The following is a 24,529-nucleotide window of genomic DNA, read 5'->3' as shown; positions in this document are numbered from 1 at the left end:
AAAACACCTTCTCATCTCCCTGCTTCCTGAGTCTCCCTGATGAACTACCTTGCGATTTTTCATGAGGTAAAATCAGGGACATGAAAATGGGGTCCAGACACAGCAATTCCTAGGCTTCTGGAGTCCCATATGCATCAGACTACAACACAAAACACCCAAGCTAGTGTTGGCTCCTGCCCTAATGATTCTGAATGACTGTCAGTTGTTCAATGAGCCAGATTTTTGTTTTTAATAATGCCCTTTCCAATGAAATACCTAAATGTATACATTTCTTGAATTCAAAAACACAGGGTCCCAGTTGTGCTCAGTCTGATAAAGTATCCCAAACGTGTAGCATTGCTGCTGGGTAAGAGTAAGGGTCTGCCGGTTGGAGAGGCACAGCGACCAATATCCCCACAGAAGACTGTCCCTCCAGTTGCGTCTCCACACCATTCTGCCACTGACACACAAGGGACAGGTCGTGACAACGGAGAGTAAGCGCTCCTTAGGAACAGGCTTGAGTCTCGCTCTTTAGAAAGAGACGTTCCTGGGTGAGAGTCCTTAGGAGTCCTAGGGAATTTAGGAGTCTGGCCTTTCTCCACCTCTCTGCTCTTTCTGCCTTTCTTTGCCCAGGGCGCCCCCACCCTACCCCGTGTGCACGCAGAAGAAAGTTTCACACAGAATGAGCCCCACGTTGACGTAGGCATCCCTCCCCTTCTATCTGGATAAAAGCCCCGTAAGGGCGCGAGTAGGGGAGATGAAGAGGTAGGGATCCTTTGGATCACTGTGGTCAGGGTCCCGAGGCGGGGCTGGTCAGGAGCCAGCCAAGAGTAGACCCACATCAGCTTTTCCTTCCTCCATCAACCTCTCAAATCCCAATGAGGTCACTGAAATGAAAGAGATTCAGACCAAGAGAGAGGGGGAGGAAGAGGACGACGACGAGGGAGAAGAAACCCAGACGGGAAAAGGCCATCAGACAAGGTCGCTTTTTCTGGCGACACAGCAACAGCGAGGAGCGTGGTACTGAATATATCCGCCCGCTCAGCCTGGGGACCGAAGGACTCGCAGAAGCACTTTGTATTACCACGAAAACAAAGGAGAGGAGACGAGGAGGAGAGAGCGGGAGAGAGAGAGGGAGAGAGAGAGAAGCTCTGAGCAGTTCCGCTTTGGATCTCCGGGAAGCAAGGTTCATCTCCTCCGCCAGGAAAGAAAGGGGAGCCTGAGGGGTCTGGGAGGTTAGAAGGGAGCAGGTTTCCTGCGGAGACTTGGGAAGCGGCAGAACTCTGGACAGCGCCTCGCGAGCGGGGCTCCTGGCTCCTGGCTCCTCCAGGTTTCTGGCTGCCTCTTGAAAGCCCTTCTATTGGTGCATTCTCTTCTCCTGGACTCCGACCTCCAAACCCAGGAAAATTCTACGATTCCTACCTGAACGTGCCAGGGGGTGGAACGACTCTTTTTTGCTCTGGCCCAGTCCGGGAAGAGGGTCTCCGGTTCTGGAAATCTAGTCCTTGTGGATAATGCTTCGCTGGTGAAGAAAGAAAAGTTTTGGGGTCTGGTAGGGGGCGGAAGGGGTAAGGAGCATAGTGGAAGGAAGAAGGTGGATGGTTGGTTTCCCTCTCTGATCTGGAAGGAATGATGACCGAGGAAGGATGTGCACCAGCGGCCAGATTATTGGGAGCCTCTTGGTGCTCTCTGTGCTGGAGATAGGGCTGGGGGTTTCCAGCGTGGCCGTGGGGGCGGTCAGCTTCAGCCTGGCCCTCCGAGAGCACAAGCCGCAGCTCGGAGACTCGTCCCCGGTATGGAGCGGGGTGTGTGTACGTTGAGCCATTTCACTCTCTCTTTACCTCTTTACGGTGATGGTCAGTGTGCGTGCGTTAGTCACTCCCTCCCTGGGGAAGAAAATCATAAATCTCCTCTGGCTTGCATGTGGGTTCTTGTTGGCAGACTCTGCCTCTTTATGTTGTCCTTTTATTTACTAATTGGTTTTTTTTTCTCTTACCTTGGCTTAAGACCAAATTAAATGGCTTTGTTTAAAGTTGGGGGCGGGGGATGGGAGTTTCCACTAGCTGAAGCTGCATAAGGCTGCCTAGTGGTGCTGATTAGGGAGTCACACCTGTCAAGGGCAGACTCACTTAGCCTGTTTCTTTTACAAGGAATAACCAAAATGAACGTGTTACATCATTTTCTTGTATCAGAAACAAGCAAGGGTAGATTTATGCATTTATTTCTGGGCAACAGTGTCCAAGGTACACTAAAGGCAACACTGATAGAACAAAAATGTGTGAGTGTAAAAGGAGTATTTTATCCCAGAAAACATTGCTCTTAATCTCTCTTTGCTAGCTTTCTGATACTTCACATCTAAAAACTCTTTTGTAACTTCTAGGCAGTAAGTTGAACAATGTATGCTATGATATGTAACAACATTCTAATTGGAAAATAACTCAGCTTAAAGAGTACCTAATGCTCAGAGAAAAGGTCATTAATTTCCTCTAGGTCAGGTGTCAGACCCAATGACCTTCTTGTTTGCTTTGGGGGAATCTCCAGGAAAGACTCAGAGACCCAATTCTTCCACCAACAATAAATAAAATAACTGCATTATTCCTAGTGGGCCTAATAGTGAAAATAATTTTTTCTTCTCCTTTAAGTTCTATAGCTGGTTTCTTGGTTTCTAGCTTGTTTTCAGTTTCCAAGATAATTTAATAGGATGCTTTCTGTCACCGATGATCAATAGGTGTAATTAACAATCATGGTTTGGTTATTTGTGCTTTGAGTCACTGAAAGGGAAAAATGACTAAGTTTAAGAAAATCCTTTTGAAGTAATTCATTCCTGAAGGAAGTTCTAGCATTTAAAAAACCGGTACAATTGTGCTGTGGAAAAATAGGTTTTTTTTATTTTAATTTTTCAAAATGAGGCAAATGTTTTTAAATTGCAAAAGTTAAAAGGAAAAGTAAAGGTGGTACTCATTTTTAACACTGAGTTTTTCCCTAAGAATCCTTGTTCTGAATTCAGTAAGTTACTATAACCTGCAAATAATTGCCCTTTTCTTTATTATGTAATTTTTATCAATATACACTTTATATATGAAAGGCTAAAAGGCAAACCTTAAATTTGGTCATTCTATATCTTATGGTTAGTATTATTTAAACAGAAATAGACTTCAAAACTTCTGTGAGACAATTGTCAAATTAAAATATAATATCAAAATTTAAAACAAAGGTGAGAAAAAGTGACCTTTTGATGGCTTGCAAGAGAGGAGACACAAATAACTCTTCAAATCACTTCCCCTCTCAAATGTGAGAAATTGGGTGAATAAACGAAGGTTGTCTGTAAATGGTATTAAAGTATCCATTTTATCTCCAAGAATTAAAAAAGTGGTTATATTTGCTTGGCATATTTAAGAAAAACAATTATTTTTTTTCTTCCCAGAGAATTTACCATTATCAAAATGAGTCAACATATGTATTTGTACAAAAAAAATTAATTTTTGAATCAGCTCAATAAAAAGCAAATAAAAGCAAGTCGTGATAATGACTGTATATATATAGTCATTACCATGAAGAATTAGTTCCATTTTCAACTGGTTCTTTAGAGTAACCAAAATTCCCCTAGGATCCTTGAACAATGTTTTGAATTCTGTTTAAAAAAATTTTTTAAACGTATATAATTGAATGAATGAATTTTGAAACTGGGATGCCCAAATGGATCACTTCTTGATCATTCTTATAAACTTAAGTTAAAAAATCGAATTTGTGAAGAAATACTCAGTCTTGATCATTACTTATTACATTATAGATGTGCTAAATTGATTTTTTTAAATTGTTTTTCAGAGGTCATTTTTGATATAGTCTGAATTATCTCATATCTGTCAATGATGAATTCACTTAACCATATCAGTAAAGGGCTTACCATTGCACACTTACTCTTTGACACAAAGACTATTAAGATGAATCAAAATACCTAGTGGAGGAAATGAGAGGCGTGCATCACTAACTTTATCAGTGGTGAGAAATTAAGGTTTGACTCAGAGAGATACAGGGGCAGATATAGTGGAGAGAAGTTGGGGAAGTCAGTGAAATATCCATGGGAGAGCAATTGTTTTCTCTAGACCTTGACAGTTTACTGGGACTTGTAATTTATGTATCACAGTGTTAATGCATCACAGGTGAAATCTGAAGTCTACCTGGGTGCAGATCCCAGATCTGTCATTTACTATCTGGATGACTACCAAAGTTTCTCATATTCTGTAAAATAGGGTGGTTAAAGGCACAAATGAAATAATGCTCTTAGTAAATGCATTGTGCGTAGTAAGCATTGAATGAATGCAAGCCACTAATACTGGCTGCTCAGACTGACAGTGAAGGGCATGAGAAATGAGAGCCTTTCAGGTAGCCTGGATGAAGGCACGAACTGGGATGGTATGGGTTATATTCCAGATGGAATAGGCTCCTCTATTTTTCTGGTGCGTATGTGTGAGGGGAAGATAAGATGGAAGGAATGGTTGGGGACAGACCACAAGAGGCTATGTGCCAGTTGGAGGCAACAGATTTATTTCCTCAGCCTTTTAATAATAATAATAATAATAATAATAATAATAATTATGCCAGTTCTCACTTCCCAGAAACATTCAAGGAAATGCAAAGGAAAACTAGATCAACATTATTGATCTCTTTGGTATTTTAAGAATTTAAAAATCTGTATTATCTATGAACACTAGATGGGATTCTATAATAATTAACCTGTCATGATAACCACAGTCTATAATCAGTGTGTTTTGATTGGTGTCATGAAGTGTTTTTCAGCACATTATTGCCATTATTATAAGATCTTTGAATTAAATTTTTGAAGTCAAATAAAAGTGTACTATGAAGGTATTACTTTTTATGTATGTATTCTGACATCATAAGCTTTCTATCTAGGTCAAGTGCACTAAGAATTCAGGCAACTATTTTGATCTTTGAACCCAAATACACACATTTTTTTAAATGTGGCTTAAAAATAAAATAGTAAAATAAAATAAAGAGCTTAAAAATCCATGGGATGGGTGCTTATATTTCCAGTCACTATTTCATAGTCAGGCAAGGGTGCTCTCTGTGATCAGTTAAAGGTGTGGACAATTAGGAAAAAAAAATTATTTCACTGAAATTTTATAGAGAAAGAAAGCCGTGAATGCCTTACAGGGTTTTAGCTTCTTCTTAGTCACCTGTTATAGCTAATAGAGTCACCTGTTGGAAGCCTAAAGGAAGAAAATACTTTCAGATAACAATGAGGGAACCATTGGGTCAACTGCTTTGGAAAAGACAGTCATGTAAAATATAATTGATGTGTAAGATTTATTGACAGAGTTAAACAGACAGGGCTGTTTCCAAGTTACTATGCAATAGTCACTTTTCTCTGTCTCCAGTGCATCATCTCTCATGGAAATGGACTATAGTTAGTGGTACACAGATTAATGGTTCCAAGAGGATAGATTCTTTTTGTTGTTCTAGATTGACACTTAGAAATATAGAGATTCAGATTGTTGTGTCCAGAACAACATCTGGTGCTAAGTTGTATTTGATATCTACCATCCCAAATTCCATCCATCTATATCTAATAATTATTCTATAAATTAAATGTGTTAAAAGGAAGTGTTCTCTTAAAGATTTTATTTATTTACTTGTCAGAGAGAGAGAGAGAGCACAAGCAGGGGAAGCAACAGGCAGAGGGAGAAACGGGCTCCTTGATGAGCAAGTTGCCCAATGCAGAACTCGATCCCAGGACTCTGAGATCATGACCTGAGCTGAAGGCAGACACTTAACCGACTGAGCCGCCCAGGTACCCCTCAGAGGAACCTTTCTTTTCTTTCTTTCTTTCTTTTTTTTTTTAAGATTTTGTTTATTTATTTTACAGACAGAGATCACAAATAGGCAGAGAGGCTGACAGAGAGAGGAGGAAGCAGACTCCCCATGGAGCAGAGAGCCTGATGCGGGGCTTGATCCCAGAACCCTGGGATCATGACCTGAGCTGAAGGCAGAGGCTTTAACCCACTGAGCCACCTAGGCGCCCCATCAAAGGAACTTTTCTAAGCCTAGTTTACCCCACATATAAACATGGTCTTCTTAAATAATAATCAAAAAAATACCTAAATCATATAAAGTTTGAATGATTTTTATTGCTTATTTTTCTAGACAATACTTTATTTGTATATTATAGCTTTCTCCACTTAAGAAATCTGATACTTTAGGTGAGTGAAATTTATAGCATAATCAAGACCACCTGTTATGTGGACTCCTGGTTCACCATTGCAACAACCCAGCCATTTGTAGGTTTGTGTTGAAATCCATCTACTGTACATTCTGATCCATACTATAGCAGTATAAGAGAGGTGTTATACATAAATGAGAGCTGCCTCAAAGTATTCATTTTAATGAGTAAATCTAGTCCAACTCATTTAAGGAATAACATACACAACAAGGTCAAAGAAACCTCTCAAACATTTGACATTACTTCAAATATATAAAATTTGAAGTTAATATGTCTCTAACCAGATGGTATATCACTTTTTTCCAGATTCAAAATATATAACATAAAAGGTTCATATTTCCTAGCATGAGATGAAATCATTGCCCCATCTTCATAAAATATTACAAATATACATTTATAACCAATTTTGGAGTTAGTTTTAGTCATATGCTATTCATGCACAAATACTCATTTCAAAGGGTAAAAAGAATCAAAACTAAAAAGAATCAAAACTAAAGTTCTCTACCACCTCATCAAAATTAGTCACCATTATAAATTTAGTGTGTAATTGCACAGATACTTCCCCACATAGAAATAGTATCATTTGAACATACAGATCAATTTTAAATTCTTGGTTATGTTAAAGCCCATTTGTGGACTCTGTAGACCCCAGATAAAGAATCTTCCTTATCTGATTCATACTGTTATTCTTCAGTGCCACTTTTATCTAATGGGGTTAAGGCTATTAAATACTTGGCAATTAAATCAGTTAGACAAGCCAAACTACTAGGAAGTGTAGTTATTATTCAAGAAACTATATTGTGTGCCAAAGAAATACATGTAAAATGTCTATATCTGATATTGATTGGTAATGCTATAAAAGAAGAAAAATGGTCACTTCTGCCATTATCTGATAAGATGTTTTGTTTTAGTCTGTATTTCATCCACATATAAGTGACATGTGTTTGAATTTCTGTCTAGAGCCTATGACAAATTCTGTCTCAGGATTTTGGCTGGTATTCAAGGGTATAACTGATCTTGAAGACTTTGGCATAGAACTATTAGGGAATAACTGATAATAATTGCTTGGTCACCCAGTTGTTGACAAATTGCTTGATAGAAACATGATCTGAAGAGTCACATCCCTTTATTTGTATGATTTTGCCTAAAATACTCACGTTGGCTTTTAAATATTATCAATATTTAAACACACATCATCCAATGTGTGTTTCAAATATGGCCAAGAAATTTAACTTTTTGTATATTCACTTAGCCCTCAGATAATATTTAATTCTGTGGTTAGATGGGAAGCATAGCCCAGCTATCCAAACGGAAATGCTTGTCTTCAAAATTCCACAAAAACTAGAATAGAGTTTGGTGAATATGTGTGTATACACCCACTGAAGGGGAGAAAACCCCAATAATTTTATGTCCAAATGAATATTGGATCATTTACTTGTGAATTCAACAAAACTTCATTCTACTACTGTACTATATATATCTTTATGTAATCTTATTCATTTAAATGTCATTTTGATGTATGAATAACTAAGGTCAGAGTCTTCAAATATATTTGACTTTACTGTTTTGGTAATTTAGTAAAATTACCAGGTGGTCACTCTGCAGATAGATGTTTATTTCAACATGCCAAGTGGACAATTCCAGAATAAATGTATGATAGACCCTCATTCAGCATATTTCTAGGAGAGAGAAAGAGAGGAAATTGTCTGACTGCTTTCTTCTGTGATATAGGATACTATGTAGTTCTTCTCATGAATGTAGATCTAATCTATATATACTTTATTCAAATTGAATGACAGATTGGATTCATATATCTCACTCCATATAACTGTGGTACTGGATCACTTATGTTTCTTCATGAAGTCCAGGAGAGAAACACAAGTACCAGTTTCATGGGTTACTCTCAGTACCAAGCCTGGCATAGAGTGTTCAGTGAGCATTTGTTGCTTCTTCTCTCTACTGTCATGTTGTCCTATGTCTGCCTGGGACCTAGACCACACTAGTACTGGTTCTAAACATTTCTCTAGCACCCTCAATCAACTCTACTCTAACTCATCTTTTTAACTCCTCAAAGTATGTGTCATTTGCTTTTGATTTAATTCATGTATATATGTTGGCAACTACAAAAATGCACCAAAATATCTACACTTGAGAGGTCATGTAAAATATTCAGCTTAAAACTGAATGGGGAAACAGCTGCTGCTATAAGACACATAAAAATATTCAATAATGAGATAAATTAGACAATTATCTAAGTTAGGCAAGTCAAAAAGTGGGGATATAGGAACCACTATTTATGGCACAAACAAAGTCCTTGAAAACATTTAAACTATAGGAGCTCTTGTCATTAGTCAAAATAAAAATACAAATTAATACTTTTAATAAAGATACTTAATATCTTGGAGACTTCTAAGTTTTGCTTAAACTATCCAAGTACTTTTGAAGCAATGTTTATTACATGTTGTATTATTAACAGATGCATCAATGAAATATCTAGATTTCAACAATAGTTCTTATAACATTAATTAGTGCTCATGGTTTTTAGCATCAGTATCAGAAATCATAAGTTCTATTAGTTCATGATCTATTATTAAATACTGAACAAAATTATGTGGTCAAGACGAAAGAAAATATTAGCGGTTAAGAAGACCACCGTGGGAGACAGAGTGCCTTGAGCTATTTCTCCTATAGGAATAATACAAGATGTGATTTATTATTAGTTAACTGTGTTCCAGATGCTTTTATATACATTATTTTTTCCAGCCTTAATAACTCTATGAAGAATGTAATATCTTATAAAATTTATGAAGGGAAAGGGATTTACCTAGAACCCACTATTGTTTAATCAGCTGAGTTAGTATTTAAAGCTGACAGTCTTATTTTAAATCTGTACTTTTTCTATTGCATTGTGTGGAACAAGGAAAATTGTCATGAAAAATTCATTCACTGAGGTCTGACCTCATTATTTGCTTTCACCCTGAATATATAAATCAGGTAAAATGGCATAAAGACAAATCCCTATCACTGTTTGTCTCTGTTTCCCAGAAGAGAATGGCATAGTCAGCTGATCAACAAGCACAACCTTCATATCCCCGAAGAGTGTGAAATATTAGACTAAATTGTTCCTACCTTTAGAGCTTAGGCTTTAACCTTAAAAAGTAAAACAAAATTATGCATCTCAAATGATCATTAAATATTATGAGAGCAAGTCAGGAAGATAAAACAACATATGTAAACATAGTTCAAGATGAGAGTTATCCGTGAGGGACCAGGGTTGACTCCCATATGGAGGGAGATCTTTATCCAGCCCTTGGAGATTGGGCAGCTTTCCAGTGGGCAGAGGAGAGAAGATGTGCTAATCAGAGCTATTAACATGTGTAAAGTCATGGAAGGAATAATAAAATGGAGAATTTGTGGAGTATTGAGGAGACGGGACTTGTTAAAGCAAAGATACGTTCACATAATAACTGGCGAGTGAAGATCTAATTCGTCGAAATGCAATGTGACCAGTTTTTTAAAATGTCCTAAAAGAGTAAGACTCTTCTGCCCTTGATTCCTAACTAAACTTGGTGAATTCTGCAGGGTAGAACTTGGTGATCAGGAGGCCAATGCGGTTGGGCTAGGCATTGCTGCTCAAATTCAAGGCAAAACACCAGCCCATGATTCCACAATGGGTGTCTTCTTTCAAAGGAAAGACTTGGAAATCTTGGGACTTGAGGGAAGTGTAAATCAACCATCACAATCCTAACACCATTTCAAGTGACTTTCCTCTTGATGGTGCATTTGTAAGATCATAATTTCCTTGTGTTGAATTATTCTTACAGCTGCCTGACATATAAAAATAATAATGTATTTATTTAATTGGAGAAATCAGCATGACATTAAGAAATGAAAATAGATTTTGAAGATATAAAGACTTGGGTTCAAATTCTAACTCTAGCATTTGATAGTTGCTTTAAGTTTGAGTGAGTTACATTTCCTCCCTGAGCAATCAGCTAACTTATCTGCAAAATAGCCATACTACTATCTATCTCATGGAGTTCAAAAATTTAAAAAGTAATATTTATATAAAAGGCTTTATACATATCAAGTGTTTAATAACCATGACTAGCCCACAGCAATGACTACATGCTAGTGCTGTATTTCTGGAAAATCAATTTTCTGTATGTGGTTTCTATTTGTATATTAATAGACATTTTATTTTTATACATTTCTGAGGGAGAGCTTCTTGTAAGGCCATTGATGAGATTGATCTTGGACTTAAGGCTTGGTAACAGTTAAGTCATATACCCTGTCTTAGAAAATATGTAATTTTCATAACCAATTTTGAACATTAATAGTTGTGATTTAGTGTGCATGTCCCAGGGTCCTAGAAATATTTTCTAGGTCAATATTGGGATAAAAAGGTATACTTTTTTTTGTTCTACCAAATGAAGATGTGTATTCATTATTTTTGGCTGGGCTGTTGGAATTCCTAGTTCTTTCTACTTGTTTCCAACCAACTATTTTTGTATATCGTTTACACTGAGGAATTAAAATAATAATGATAATAATGATATTAATCATAGTAACAATGGCAGTCTATATTCACAATATACTACATCACCTAAAAATTCCAACTGCTTTGTTGTACCATTTATCTCAGCAGATGAGTTTCTTCACTTAAGGGATGAGAACCTGAAGGGTTTAGGATTTAGCGATCAAAATCACCTGCAGAAAGAGTGCATTCATGTGTTTGTGTGTGCGTGTGTGTGCACATGCATGTGCTCTTATGTGTGTGCAGGGGAGATGAAGAGATAAGAAACTCATACAAGGAAGTTGGTAATTGTCACTGATATGCAATGTATGCTGCATGTAGGCTTTTGTTTTCCTGATTTGGGTACAAGTTCATGATGTTGTGATCCTCTATGAGTTACAACTTATTTCCATTACTGGCTGGCTTTCAGAAACTGCCAGGCATGTTGGATGGACATTCTTCTGTGCTGTTGACAATTCTTGGGAAGAGCATAACTTCTACCCTCTACTCCCCTGGAGTCCCTGGCTGTTTTCAATTCTATGAGAACAGGTCACAAATCATAGACTCAAAGCTGGCACATACCCAAGGGAATACTTATTTTGGTTTCATCCTCACCAAATTCATCTTCTACATTATAAACTTTGTTGTTTTCCACATGTATCAAGTTGTGGGTGTTATATTTGGAGTATTGTCCAAATATAATACAGCATCTACATTAATTTTACTTAGAAGAGATAAGAATTCTTAAACATATAAATAGAAATAATGCAAATTGGTATAACCCATACTAGGTTAAATTATCTTAAACCATATACAAGTACTTACTACATTATTACCATGAAATAGATCGTAAAGAGGTCCTGTATAATATATATAAACTAAATGTATATATATACATAAAGTATATGTGTATAATATATAATATACATATTATATATACATACATATTATATATATACATATAATAATATACATATTATATATATATAAAGTTGTCTTAATAAACAGAATGTTATTGACAATATTTCCATAGTTGGGTGTTCAGTATTGATTGCATCTTTTGCTTCCCTCCAGAAATAATCATTTCTTAAATTTTTTATTAGTTTTAATTTTAAAATTCATTTATTTATCACAATTGGCTAAAATAACAGAAATTTGGGCTCAGGAAACAAACTCCTCGGATTTTGTTACTGAAATCTATGAGATGGTTTTATTTTGTCTCATTTTAAAGATTAGCATGAGTAATGACTATACATAAAAATTATTTGGACAATTGACACTTAAATGTACTGCAGATTCAAAGTCCTTCTGACCCCAAATTCACAAGTTTAGCTAAAATTCCCCTTTAGTTAAAATTTCCTCCTATTTTTGGAGCAGAAACAGCTCTAACATTAAAAAGCCTTATTGACTCAGCATACTCAAAATAGTCAACAAATTATTTTTTTTTAAAGGAAAGACTGTCACAAAGCAGAGGTGAATAGAACACAATGTATAATGCATTAGATACAAGAGAGACTGCATTTCACAAATATTGAAAGAGAGATGTGAAGGAATGGCATTCTGAGAATTAAGGCTTTTTTGTTTTTGTTTTTGTTTCCTGTACACTGAAAGAATTGGGTACTGGGGCTGTGGGAAGTTTCTTAGGTTTTTGAACTTGGATTCATGTAGAAGAGTTTGACATGCCAATCAGCTACATACGATGTTTGATGATATCTTCTGGGATTCATTCTCGGGATTGTTGGTTTCATTCAGTTGCTTTACAGTCTCTGAAAAAGGTTTCTCTCACTACCTGCTGTGCATTCCCATTTACCACTGTGGGGTTTTTCTTCCCATCTCTCCCCTGAGTGCCTTTGGTTTAGTTTCTTTATTCACTATGGTTGTCTCTTATCCCATGCTATCTGTTAAGCCACCAAGATGGCCTGATGCTTATCACAACAGTATATCTATTGTACATCTTAGCCTCTTGGTTTTTTGTTTGTTTGTTTGTTTGTTTTTTATTGAGAAGATAATCATATTTGTGAGAGGTCATGGCTTTATTGATAAAAATGTACATTTACCAAGTTGAATTTTTGAAATATTGAACATTTCAACATTTTCTGCAGTAGAGGAAGTATGGTATTACAGATCTATGTGCCTTGCTTTTTTCAGTGCTCCGTTTTGGGGTGGCAAATAAGAAATTAGTTCTAGCTTAAGGGAAAAAATAACACTGCATAATTAGCAGGGTTTTCCATGGACTAAGAAAAGAAAGAAATATAAATAGGAAAGTGGAAAAGTGACTTCTTTAAAAGATGAGCACTATGCTAAAAATGCAAAAGAAATCGGGAGAGGGGAACGCCAAGGCCATTGAGATCTGTAAATCTAAAAAAGGCAGAGAAATCTCAGGGAGCAGTGTTGTGGGAGAGCATAGCTCAGGGCCTGGGATCCCTAGGGGTTAGGCTTATGGAGATGTTGTTGAGATCGGTGGTAAAGACACTTAATGGGCCTGAGCAACACTGGGTTGGGATGAGTCAAGAGGAGGAATGACAATGTAGTGTGAAGAAAGTGCCACAGTAAATCAGAAAAGTCGGGTTCCTAATTCAATTCTCATGAGTCAGACGCTCATTCTCCTGAGTTCTCTTTCCTATAAGATTTAGTCAACAAATACTGATTCTACAGCTACAGCATTTTACGGTCTGAGTAAGGTTTGGAGGATCTAGCTAGGAATAAAATAATCATGATCCCTGAACTTCTGAAACTTAATCTTGAAAAATATATAGACAATGAACAAATAATGCACAGATTAATAATTACAGGTTGTGACATGTTAAACAGGAGAAATGTCGGCTTGTGAAGAATATAACTTAATAATAATGGGAGAATTAAAAAAATAATGGGTGAATCAGCAAAAACATCGCTGAAGAAGCAAAATCTTATAAAGGATACTGAGGCACTATCCAGATGAAGCTGGGGGGAAATATTGTTCAAACTGGAGGGAATAGCATAGGTAGAGACCCTCAGACAAGAAAGGTCTGATGTGTTTGAAAATCTGAAAGAAGGCCAGGGTGACTGGTTTATGGCAAATGAACAGGAGGAGACAGAAGGTCCTCACTGAGGTGAAGGGACAAATAGGGGGAGAAATCACTTAAGGCTTTATATACAAGCTACAGTGCTTTGATCCCCCTTAATTATAACAGGAGCCTATTAAAAGTAATACAATTTAGGCAGACAAGTGACAAGATTATATTGGCACTTAAAGAAGCTCGCTTGGGGCTGCATAAGTCTCAGCTGCCTCGGTGGCTCAATCAATTAAGCATCTGCCTTCAGATCAGGTCATGATCCTGGGGTCCTGGGATCAAGTCCCACATCAGGATGCTTCTCCCCCTGCCTGCCACTCTCCCTGCTTGTGCATGCTCTTTCTCTCTCTCTCTTCCTGACAAATAAAATCTTTAGGAAAAAAAAATGAAAAAAGAATGAGTCTCAGATTTGGGAACTAAGCAACTGATAGGATCCCATGTATTCTTTGGAGAATTAGATGATTAGAAAAGGAAAACCTATGTGTGTGTGTGTGTGTGTGTGTGTGTCTGTGTGTTGATGCATCTGTGTGTCTGTGTAGGATACAGTTGTGTAGGGTAGGAAGGGTGGGAAGAGATCAAGAATCTACTTGTGATCTGTTAAGTTAAAGTCACCTGTGAGATTGGAGACATACTGTGAACTATCAGATGGGTCTACAGTCCAGAACACAAGACTGTGCTAGAAAGCTAAACAAGGGAGTAGTCTGTTAATACATTAAGCACATTTAAAGATATTTTTAAAGCCACATTACTGGTTGAAACCACCCAAAACAAAACCTTTAATATAAAATTCAGAAGCTGGATCCTGATGAAGAGGTAGAAAAGAGAGACTGAGAAGTTGTGATCAGAGAAATGTGTGGAAAACCAGGAGACTATGGTGTCAGAGAAGTCCAAAGGAGAGAGCTTCCGTGTAAGATGAGGGCTGTAATGTGGAAGTCATTGCAGATCTTAGCGAAAGCAGTTGAAGTCATGGACATATACTCCAGTGTGAAGTCTGCTAAAGATAGAGTGAGAAGTAAGAATATGGAAACAGTAAGTAAGGTGGTGAAGGGTCTGTGTAAACAGAGCAATTGATATAAAAGGATTTAGAGTCAAGGAAGGTTTTTGTTTTGAAGGGAGATTTTGGAACACTTTTCCTTGCTGAGGTCAATAATGGAGGAGAAAATCTGAGTAGATGAAGGGTGATTGAATTTAGAGATGAAGTGCAGGTTTTGTGTTGTTAAATTTTATTTTTGTATATTAAGAAAAGAAAGCAAGATGACTATGACTGAAGATACAGTTTGTCCCACTTAATGGCAAACAGTGAGTGGAATGTCTGATGGCTCTTGTGTTTTCTATCTCATCTGAGTAGCATAGCTAAGGGTAAAGAAGAGAACACCATTAAAATGTTTCCTCATTCGGTTGAGAATTATAATTAAGTCACACAGTATAAACTGGATGGAAACATAGAAATAATTCATCCTTTTATAGATAAGTAAACTAAAGCTCAGAGAGTTAGCCCTGCTGTCTGACTGTAGAACCAGGACAGTAGGGCAAGTCATCTAATTTTTACAGATGCCTCAAAATAATAAGTAATCCCTAAGAAAAATGCTCAACCAAAAGGAAAATGCAGTTATTCGGTCACTGCCTCATACTGAACAGGAATGATCTCAAATTATTGGGACTGCTCAACTATCATGAGGATATAAGGATTTTAACAAATTTTAAGGGACTCCTCCCAGTTGGGAGTTTCAAGGAAACAGTTTTCTTCAGAAACTTTGGCATGTTCTCTCTGGTGCTTTTCCAAAGCAACAGGGAAACTGAAGGTAATTTTTAAAGGTTAGCTAGTATTTCTAAACCCACAAGAGCTAGTCCTCAATTAGGTAAGCAAGCAAGAGATTCCAAAGCTCATTTATCAAACTATACACATTTGAAGAGCTTGGACAGGGAATGTCAAGGTCCTGTTGTTCTGAATATTTTCTGTCTGAGGGTTTTCTTTTTAATTTGAACATATAGAAATCCTAATTAACAATCGTATTTAGTACATAATTTGCCTGAAGCAAGTAGGAACAAATGTGTGTGTGTGTGTGTGTGTGTGTGTGTGTAGTATGCCTTCATCCAATACTGTTTTTAAAAATTGTCAAAATATTTTATAAAAATAGATGACTTTTAAAAGGCTGTATTAACCTATACCCCTGAAGCAAATAATACATTATGTGTTAATTAAAAAGGCCATATTAAAAAAGGTACACTTTTCCATAAATGCATCCTTGACTATAGTTATAGCAGAGTGTATTTACTAGTGATAGGGCAAGCTGAATTTTCTATTGTGACGTTAAGACATTTTCCTTCTTATGAAAGAAAATCAGTATTCACCACCTTTATACCCTAATCACTTATAAAGTAAATGGTTTTCTCAAAGGGACAGGTTTTTTTGAGAAAGAAATATAACTTTAACTGATTTTGCTAATGTCTTTTCAGCTGTAGCTGGAGGTATCACCAAACATCTTAGGGACACAGACATGCAAAATAGTCTTGGATATATGAAGAGTTAAGGAAGTTTCAAGGTAAAAGTATTAGATGAGGTAAAAGATAGAAGTTTGGCAGACATCCCCCAATGACTTATCAGGAAAGCCAGGCCCTTGAAAGTAAATTGCCTCTAGAGCTCACACATAACTGAAATTAACTAATTTAGGAAGACTTCCTGTCTTCTGGGTGATTAGATATTTGGGAGGGAGGAGTGCCTGAGTAGCTCAGTTGGTTAAGCCTCAGACTCTTGATTTTGGTTCAGGTCATGATTTCAAAGCCCTGGGATCAAGCCCCATGTCGGCCTCTATGCTCAGTGAATGAAGAATTTGCTTGAAGGTTCTCTATCTCCCTCTGCCCCATTCCTCTGTTCACAGGCTCGCTTGCTCGCTCTCTCCCTCTCTCTTAAAAAAAGAAAGAAAAAAAGAAAGAAAAAGATACTTAGGGTGGAAACTGTCTTCTTCAACTTGTGACCATAACTAGAATTAGGTATCATCTAGATTTGCACAAATAGAGTAGCCATTAGCCACATATATCTGTTAACCACTTTAAATGTAGCTGATCTAAGTTGAGATGTCCCATAAGTATAAAATACACACTTGGATTTCAAGGATTGAGTATGGAAAAAAGAACTATTAAATATTTCAGTTGTTTAATATTGAGTCCATGGAGAAATGGTAATAACTTGAATATATTGAGTTGAATAAAATATATTATTTTTCATCTTTTTCTTTTTTTAAGGTAACTATAAGAAACTGCAAAGTTGTATAAGAGACTCAAATCTTTGGCTTATGTTAGATTTCTAATTTCTCTCATCTAGATACATTTTTCCTATGAAGAGAAGTAATTATCTAGTCAGAAAATCTTCATGCTTTGTTTATCTAAGATGGATGAGGAAAGCCTTCAAGACAATTTGAGTTATTAGTGAACTGGAAGGCTAAACTGACTTAGTTGACCAGTAGAGACAGCAGAAACTGCTAAGTTTTCCATTGGTATTTCCCAAAATGGACACCCAAGTTACTTGCCCCCATGACAAAGTGTTTCAGTCTCTCTTGTTGAAATGGTGAAATCCAAGTCTGCGGGTGACTTTTCATTAAGAAGATTACAGGTATCATTTGCCAAGTACCAAAAGTGTTTTGATAGAAGAGAGGCTTTTCCCACTTCTTCTACTAACTGGAAATTCAATCATTCATTCATCCATTCATCAGCAAGTATTCATTGAGCTTTTTGTACGTGTGAGGTCCTGTGTTAGTGCTAAAGTTTTTAAAGATTACAAATCTGACTAACAGTTCAGAACCTTTTGGAATGACAGATGGGTAGTGAATAATTACCATAGAATATGATCAGTACATCAGTATTACAAGAGACTTGAATATAATATATTTTGTTAGGTTCTGACTAGGAGTGCATTGAGGGGTTGAAAAGGCTTCACCGACCAACTTAATATATTTACAGGATCTTGAGGTTTAAGAAAAAAAATTCCAATTAGGGGGAGAATATAAACTTTTATCGGCACCCACCATGTACCATAGGAAGAGCACTTTCACCTGGACTGTTTCTTTTGATCCATAACCGTATGATATTAGTATTAGTCTCCTCATTTCTGTAAAGGGAATGGAGAATATCATTTCATTACAAATGGCATATTCTGTGTCAGAGAACTGTGATAGTGTCATGGTAGATACTTAAGAAATACCTCATAAATACTGGGAAATGTCTGCTAAAAATGAGTGGAGGGAGAAAACAGGGCCACTTAGATTAGTGATCAGAGAGTGTCAGAGCAAGAAGGAACGCAGGAATCCCATCTAATCCAACTCCCTCACTTTAAAGGTTAAGCCCAGGAGAATTCAGTTGAGTTGCCTAATGCAGTTAAAATGACAAAGGAGGACTGAATGGGAGCATAGGGTTCTGTTCTAAAGTACAGATTTTTCTCAAGAGTGTCTGATCATAGCCTCTCAGCCTGGGAATTACAAAGAAGAGTTCCATCAAAAGATGCACTTTGGTAACAACACTTACCAAGCCCTACTATCATTTACTTTAAGTCTTCAGCTTCTTTATATAGTATTCCTTTGTGTATTCTCCTGTTTAGAATTGCAATTACAATATTTTTGATAATGTTTTCACATCATCTCCCCTTTTTAAAAATTCTAATAATTCTCCCTAACCTTTCCTTGCTTTCCTAAATATTTGCTACTTTAACAAGACCTTTAACAGGATCTTCTTGAGGCAGTTGTGGTAATACAAAGCCTCAAGATATACAGGACCCTAGAGCTTCCCAATTAATCAATTTGACAATTACTGGTTTTACTTTAAATGAAGCACTTTGTTGATAATTTGGAGGTAGAGATAATTGTCTGTACTCTGGATCCAGGAGCTTTATAGCCGGTAGCACAGACGTATACAAACAAAACAAAACAAAACCAAATAAAGAAACAGATATTGAACATTTAAATTTTCTAAGTGCTTTGCCCCAATTGTTTTATCCAGTTATTTACAGCAGTTCTATGAAGTATGTTCTCTTACGCATTCAATTAAAGAGAAAACTGTGGCACATAATTTAAGAAAATTCCTCAAAGTCACACAGATTGAAAATGATGAAACCATGATTCAAACTCAGCCCATTTGACTATAGAGAAGCCATTCTTATCCCTAAACTATATTGTCTCCTACTAAATCCAAATAAATACGGCTAAATACAGAATGCAGTGTAGGAATATCCTGTGGATACACAAAGGAAAGAGAGACAGAAGACTTCATGGAGGATGTGCCTTTGGTGGCACGTCTGAAAAAATAAAGTAGTGACCGCTTATTGGGAAGGGAAGAAGGAAAGGCATTCCAGACTGGCCCAGACATGATGCACAGAGAGCTTGAGAATGGTTAAAAGCATGTTGGCTTCAGAACATACAATATGCAGAAAGAAGAGAGTATAGAGAGGTAGGCTTGACCTAACTGTAGGGAACTTGAGGAATACAGAGTATACTATGGAATTTGTATTGCATACTTTTTAAGAAATAGATGGTTCTAAGAATGTTTTAAAGGTTCTGAGGATAGAAGTAACATGAGTCAACATGTATTTTAGGAATAATCACCTAGGCAGCAGTGTGAAGAATTAGAGCCAGGGGGATTATGTACATCTTTCAGGTTAAAATTTAGAATCAGAAGGAAGCTTACTTTAGGCACAATGGAAATAAAAAGGGCATACATGAGAAATTTTATGGAGGCAGATTCAAGATGACTTGGTGGGAAACAGCTATGAAAAATAAGAGTTGAAGAGATTGGAAATTAAGGCTGACTCTCTGCCCTGGTTAAAGAGAATGAGAGTATACTGTGCTCAGAAAAACAAAAACAGAGGCAGGTCTGTAGGGCAAGAAAACAAATTAAGTTTAGACAAGTTGTGCATCTTTGATTCATTTATTCATGAAATATTCATCCATCAATTTATAATAGACCTTATGTTATATTCTAGAGTTACTGTAAAGAACAAGAAGATAATGTTCCTGCCTTCAAGACACAGTCTGTGGTAGGGATGCAAACATTAAACAAATAAATATACAAGCAAGTATTTAATCATGATGCTACAAAGGGAAAAAGTCAGAGTGCTGTAAGAGCTTAAAATGGGAACTCAGTCAGACAGTTAAGAGAGGGTCATCTATGAAGAAGTAGTATTTAGGTAATATTAAAATTGGAATAATAGTTAGCCAGTCAGAGATGAATAGTAGTATTTCAGGCTATGAAAACACCAGATGTCAAGTCTTTGAGGGAGAAGAAATTTGATGAGTTCCAAGAAGTTAAGAGAGAAATCAATGAAGACTGAGGCTGTAGAGGAAAGCAGATTATGAAACACTTCGTAGACCTTGTAAAGATTTTGAGTTTTTTCTTAAAGACAATGGAATAAAATTGAAATATTTGAAATGTGGAAGTAACAAGTTCAGAGAAAAGTGGGTTTGATGAAGGCAAGGATGAAAAACAAACTTGGAAGCTTTTGCTCTAATACAGTTGAGAGATGATAGTGGTTTAGAGCAGAGTGAAAGCAATGGGAGTGAACAGAAGCAGATCTGTTTCAGCTATATTCTGAAGACAAAAAGAATACTGTGTGGTTAACTGACATACATGAGAGTTTGAATGAGGTGTCATTAAGGAGTCCCAGATGTCAAGAGTGAGAACTCAGTGGATGGCTATGCTATTTCCAGAATTGAGAAGTTTTGGAGAGGGATAATATCTTCAGGGGGATGATAACAGTATTTTCAGGAGAATATTTTCACAGTATCTTCAAGAAATGATTAGGACGTTCTGAGTGCCAAGTATTTTTGTGAGGCACCTCAGTGCCTGATTTTTTCTGGTTGACTAGCAGTTCTTGGATCACACCATCACCATGCCTAAGCCAGTGGAAAAGATAGTCTGCTTCCCTGAATGACGAAATAAAATTTCTAGAATTTATTCTCATTCCCTCTGGTTGGCCTTACTTGTATCTTGTGGTCATCTCTGAAGCAATCACTGTGACGAGGAGGACAGAACATCCAATTCATTAAAGCTGGTTCACAGGGCTGTGGGAGGTAGGAAACACATGACTGGAAGTGAGGGAGAGTGACTTCCTCAGCAGAAAAAAGAGGTAGGATTGCCAGAAAATGGGTAAATAAATTACAAAGACCAAAATAATGGCCTTCTGCCGCCAAATATAATAACTGAAGCAGTAGAAGTTGAATAAAGAAAGATAAAAATGTGTAGTTTGATATTGGGGGAGGGCATCTTTGTGAAAAATACAGTTAGAACTCTGTTTCTGAGTTCAGATGGAGGCCAGTACTTGATGTATAGATGTGAGTTTTTGGCAGAGAAGTAGTAGTGAAAGCTGCGTAGAGTACAGAGTGAGAACTGACCCTTCAGCAATACCAGCAGAGAGTAAGGGTAGGAGAAAATGAACCCAACGGTGGGACTGATGACTGAAGGACAGAAAAGAGAGAGGGCAGTCAGGGGTGTGGAATGGAACCCTGTGCAGAGACTATTCCAAAAATAAAAGAATAGTCAGTAGAGTATCATTGATAATCTTGGAATGAGCAATTTTACTGAAGGTAGGAATAAAAACTGTATGTATTACTTTATTCAACAAACAATTAGTGAGAACCTACTGCTTGATAAGCACCATGATCAAAGACCTTCCTCTTCCATTCCAACAATTTCCTAAGTGTGTACTGTGTGTACTGTACACCAGGGACCATTCTAAGTATTCTATTTGGGAGCAGGGTCTTGGTGGTAGTTATAAATATGAAAAACATCTCTCAAGGAGCTTAATGTCTAGTGATACAGGTAATAAACATGAAAATAACTGAGTCAAAATGTAACAAGGTCCAAAAAGATGCACACAAGATGCTATGAGAAATCAGGAAAAAAGATGGAATCACATCTGGTCAGAAAACTTGAGATGGGCCCTGGAGAATAGGTAAGAATAAGAACAAAATTTTGTAAGTGGAAAAGTGGATATAAGCAAAGATGATACAGTGAATATATACAAGGATTATTAAATCCAGTTTGGCTGTAGGCTATCAGCAGGGGACCAGTTTGCAAACTGTATTGGAACTAGCCATCTAGGCTCTGATAACGAGCCAAGACATTTGATGAGTCATTTAAAAAAAAATTTTATGAAGGCGTGAGATACTAAAAATCATGCTTAGAATGGACTTCAGATGATGTTCCAGAAAGAGAGGCAGAGAGGCTCTCTAGAAAGCTCTTAGATAATCCAGGGGATTATCTGGCTGGCGAGGGCCTGAATGAAATAAGAGGTCCACTGTGGGTGTGGAATTCATGGCACACAGTTACTGGAATGGTAGAAATGATACGGAAAGGGAGGGAATCAAAAGTACCTCTGAGTTTTGTGAAAATAGTAGTTAGAGTGATAGAAACAAGAGAGGAATGAGGGGAAGCAGATTTGAAACTCCTATTTTGTGAGCGTAATCTCCCTGCTGGATCTCTTTTGTTGACTCCCATGCATCTGGCTGTGAGCACACTGAGCTGTAGAATGATTGTAGGCTGAGCTAAAAATAGATGACGCTTTCATGGTGACCAACATCCTGTATTATTCTCTGGTCTCTTGGAACATGGACCCACTTTAGACGTGACATTTTGCTTTGAAATACCACGTTCAGCGGCAAACATTATTGGGAACACTTAGAAGACTTTCTCTACATCAAATAGAAATTAATACATCTGATAATTACTTTCTAAAAGATACTCCACTAGTAAGCCTTAAAATCTTGTTAATTGCTGCTCATCATATCACTGCTGGAAATTAGAGAAAATAATAGTGCATACATCAGTGGGTACATACTCATTTGATATGGAACAACCCACCTCCATGAGGGAGGGAACAAGAGCAAGTTACACACAGTTTTTGGCCCATGGCAAGATTCTGTGAATGAGAACAAAACAAAACAAAACAAAGAATGAATATCTAAAATATGTTTTTATAATTCCTATCAGGAATTCAGATACTGGTCTGTACTTATCAGAAACTATATATATATATATATATATATATATATTTTAATAATTTTATTAATAACTTCACTTATTTGTGGTATATTGGGTACTAGAAATTATACCAAGTGTATCATAAACATCATTTCATTAATCCTTTTAATAGCACTGCAAGGTAAGTTTTAAGATACTTGTAGCAGTGTGCCTATTTTACAGATGGGGAAGTTGAGATTCAGAGAGTTTAGTAGATGCTAGAAATCCCACTAATATGTGTGGCATAGCAAAATTTAAAGCCCATGTTTTCCTTACTCCAAAGTCTGTACTCTGAACTGTTATGCTATATATATATAAAGATACGCAGTGTCTTAAGCTCTGCCCATAAAGAACAGTACTGATTCTAAATCCCAGACCCTAGTTGACAGCACCCACCAACTAATCTATCCCCAGATTGAGAAATGTCCTGGGGCCTACATATGACTCCTCTAATGTTCCAGAGTACCCAGCAAATTCAATATGAAAAGCCATCACAAATGCCTTTTTCCTACTTGTAATCTCATTCTGCCAGCTGATGCATAACCATCACACTATCTATCTTGTCAGGGCAAAGGGGTTATTTTCTCTCCCAATATATGTGTTTCCTCTTTATGTTATTTAGCAGAAAAATCATGCCAACCCCTTTCTTCCTACTTCTGCACTAAAACCCAAAATAACCGTAATATCCCTTTTATCTAATCGGATGTTCTTACTGTTTCCCCCTGAAATCAGAGTAAATCTTAAAATCACGTTACATTTTAACCAGTCCCTTCAGCGTGTTCCAGCCACTGTAGTTACTCCTCACAGACACCTTCGGGAACAAAACACTATTCACGGAAACGAGCATTATGAAATTGTAATCTTTAAAACAAATATTTGAAAAGACATAGTACATGATTGTTCCTCCTTCACAGATCCTGAAGCTGTATTTTGGTTACAAATTGTGCAAGCCTCACTTTATTTCTGAGGGAATGATGTTATTTCTTTTGGGCTCTGTAAATTATAGAACTGCTCATAAAGGAAAGGAAATGGATAGTGGATGGTGTTTGTTTATAGACTTCTAAACGTTGTAGACCCGGTATATTTTAATCTGTGTTGTGCTTTCCGAGAGTACAAAATGGCTGGCAACTGGTCTAGAACACCAGAGGGCCAGCGCTTACAAGTGTCTCCCACTCGACAGCCAGTCTTGGTAGGTAAGGGCTGATGCGTGTTGGATCTGGTAAGATGAAGATACCAGCAGGGAGGGCAAATGTTATGGGCCAGAAGTAATAATGGTTAAGAACATCAAAGAGCTAGAAATTTGTTAGAAAGAAATCTCCTGGCTAAAAGAAGAAGGTCTGCCAATTTATTGATTGGCTTACCAGGCAATTCCATGGCTGGCATTTTTTTTCTTAAAGAGACACAGAGACAGTGGGATACTGGGGTGGCTCGAGTCAGTTAAGTCCGACTTTTTGTTTTTTTTTTTTTACTTTTTTTTTTTTAAGATTTTATTTATTTGACAGACAGAGATCACAAGTAGGCAGAGAGGCAGGCAGAGAGAGAGAGAGGAGTTAGCAGGCTCCCCGCAGAGCAGAGAGCCCCACGCGGGGCTCGATCCCAGGACCCTGGGATCATGACCTGAGCCGAAGGCCGAGGCTTTAACCCACTGAGCCACCCAGGCGCCCCAAGTCCGACTTTTGATGGCAGGTCAGGTCTTGATCTCAGGGTTATGAGTTTAAGGCCCGCACGGGGCGCCAT

The 24,529-nt window shown here is 37.2% G+C and overlaps 1 protein-coding gene across 4 annotated transcripts in view; it reads left to right on the top strand.

The window, feature by feature from the left end:
- Positions 1–606: 606 nt before the first annotated feature.
- Positions 607–24,529, top strand: part of TMEM196 (transmembrane protein 196) — a 51,780-nt gene continuing 27,857 nt past the window's right edge. For 2 of the 4 annotated variants that reach the window (XM_004743375.3, XM_004743373.3), the window contains exon 1: positions 607–1,790. In XM_004743375.3, the coding sequence (XP_004743432.1) occupies positions 1,626–1,790 (165 nt within the window). In that variant the 5' untranslated portion in view covers positions 607–1,625. The remainder of the gene's footprint in view (positions 1,791–24,529) is intronic. The other 2 variants (XM_004743376.3, XM_004743374.3) reach the window with 1 other exon arrangement.

Source organism: Mustela putorius, unplaced genomic scaffold (genome assembly GCF_011764305.1).
Source record: "Mustela putorius furo isolate JIRA1106 unplaced genomic scaffold, ASM1176430v1.1 tig00003845_pilon_pilon_pilon, whole genome shotgun sequence".
Classification (NCBI taxonomy): domain Eukaryota; kingdom Metazoa; phylum Chordata; class Mammalia; order Carnivora; family Mustelidae; genus Mustela; species Mustela putorius.
This window is presented reverse-complemented; position numbering and strand designations above follow the sequence as displayed.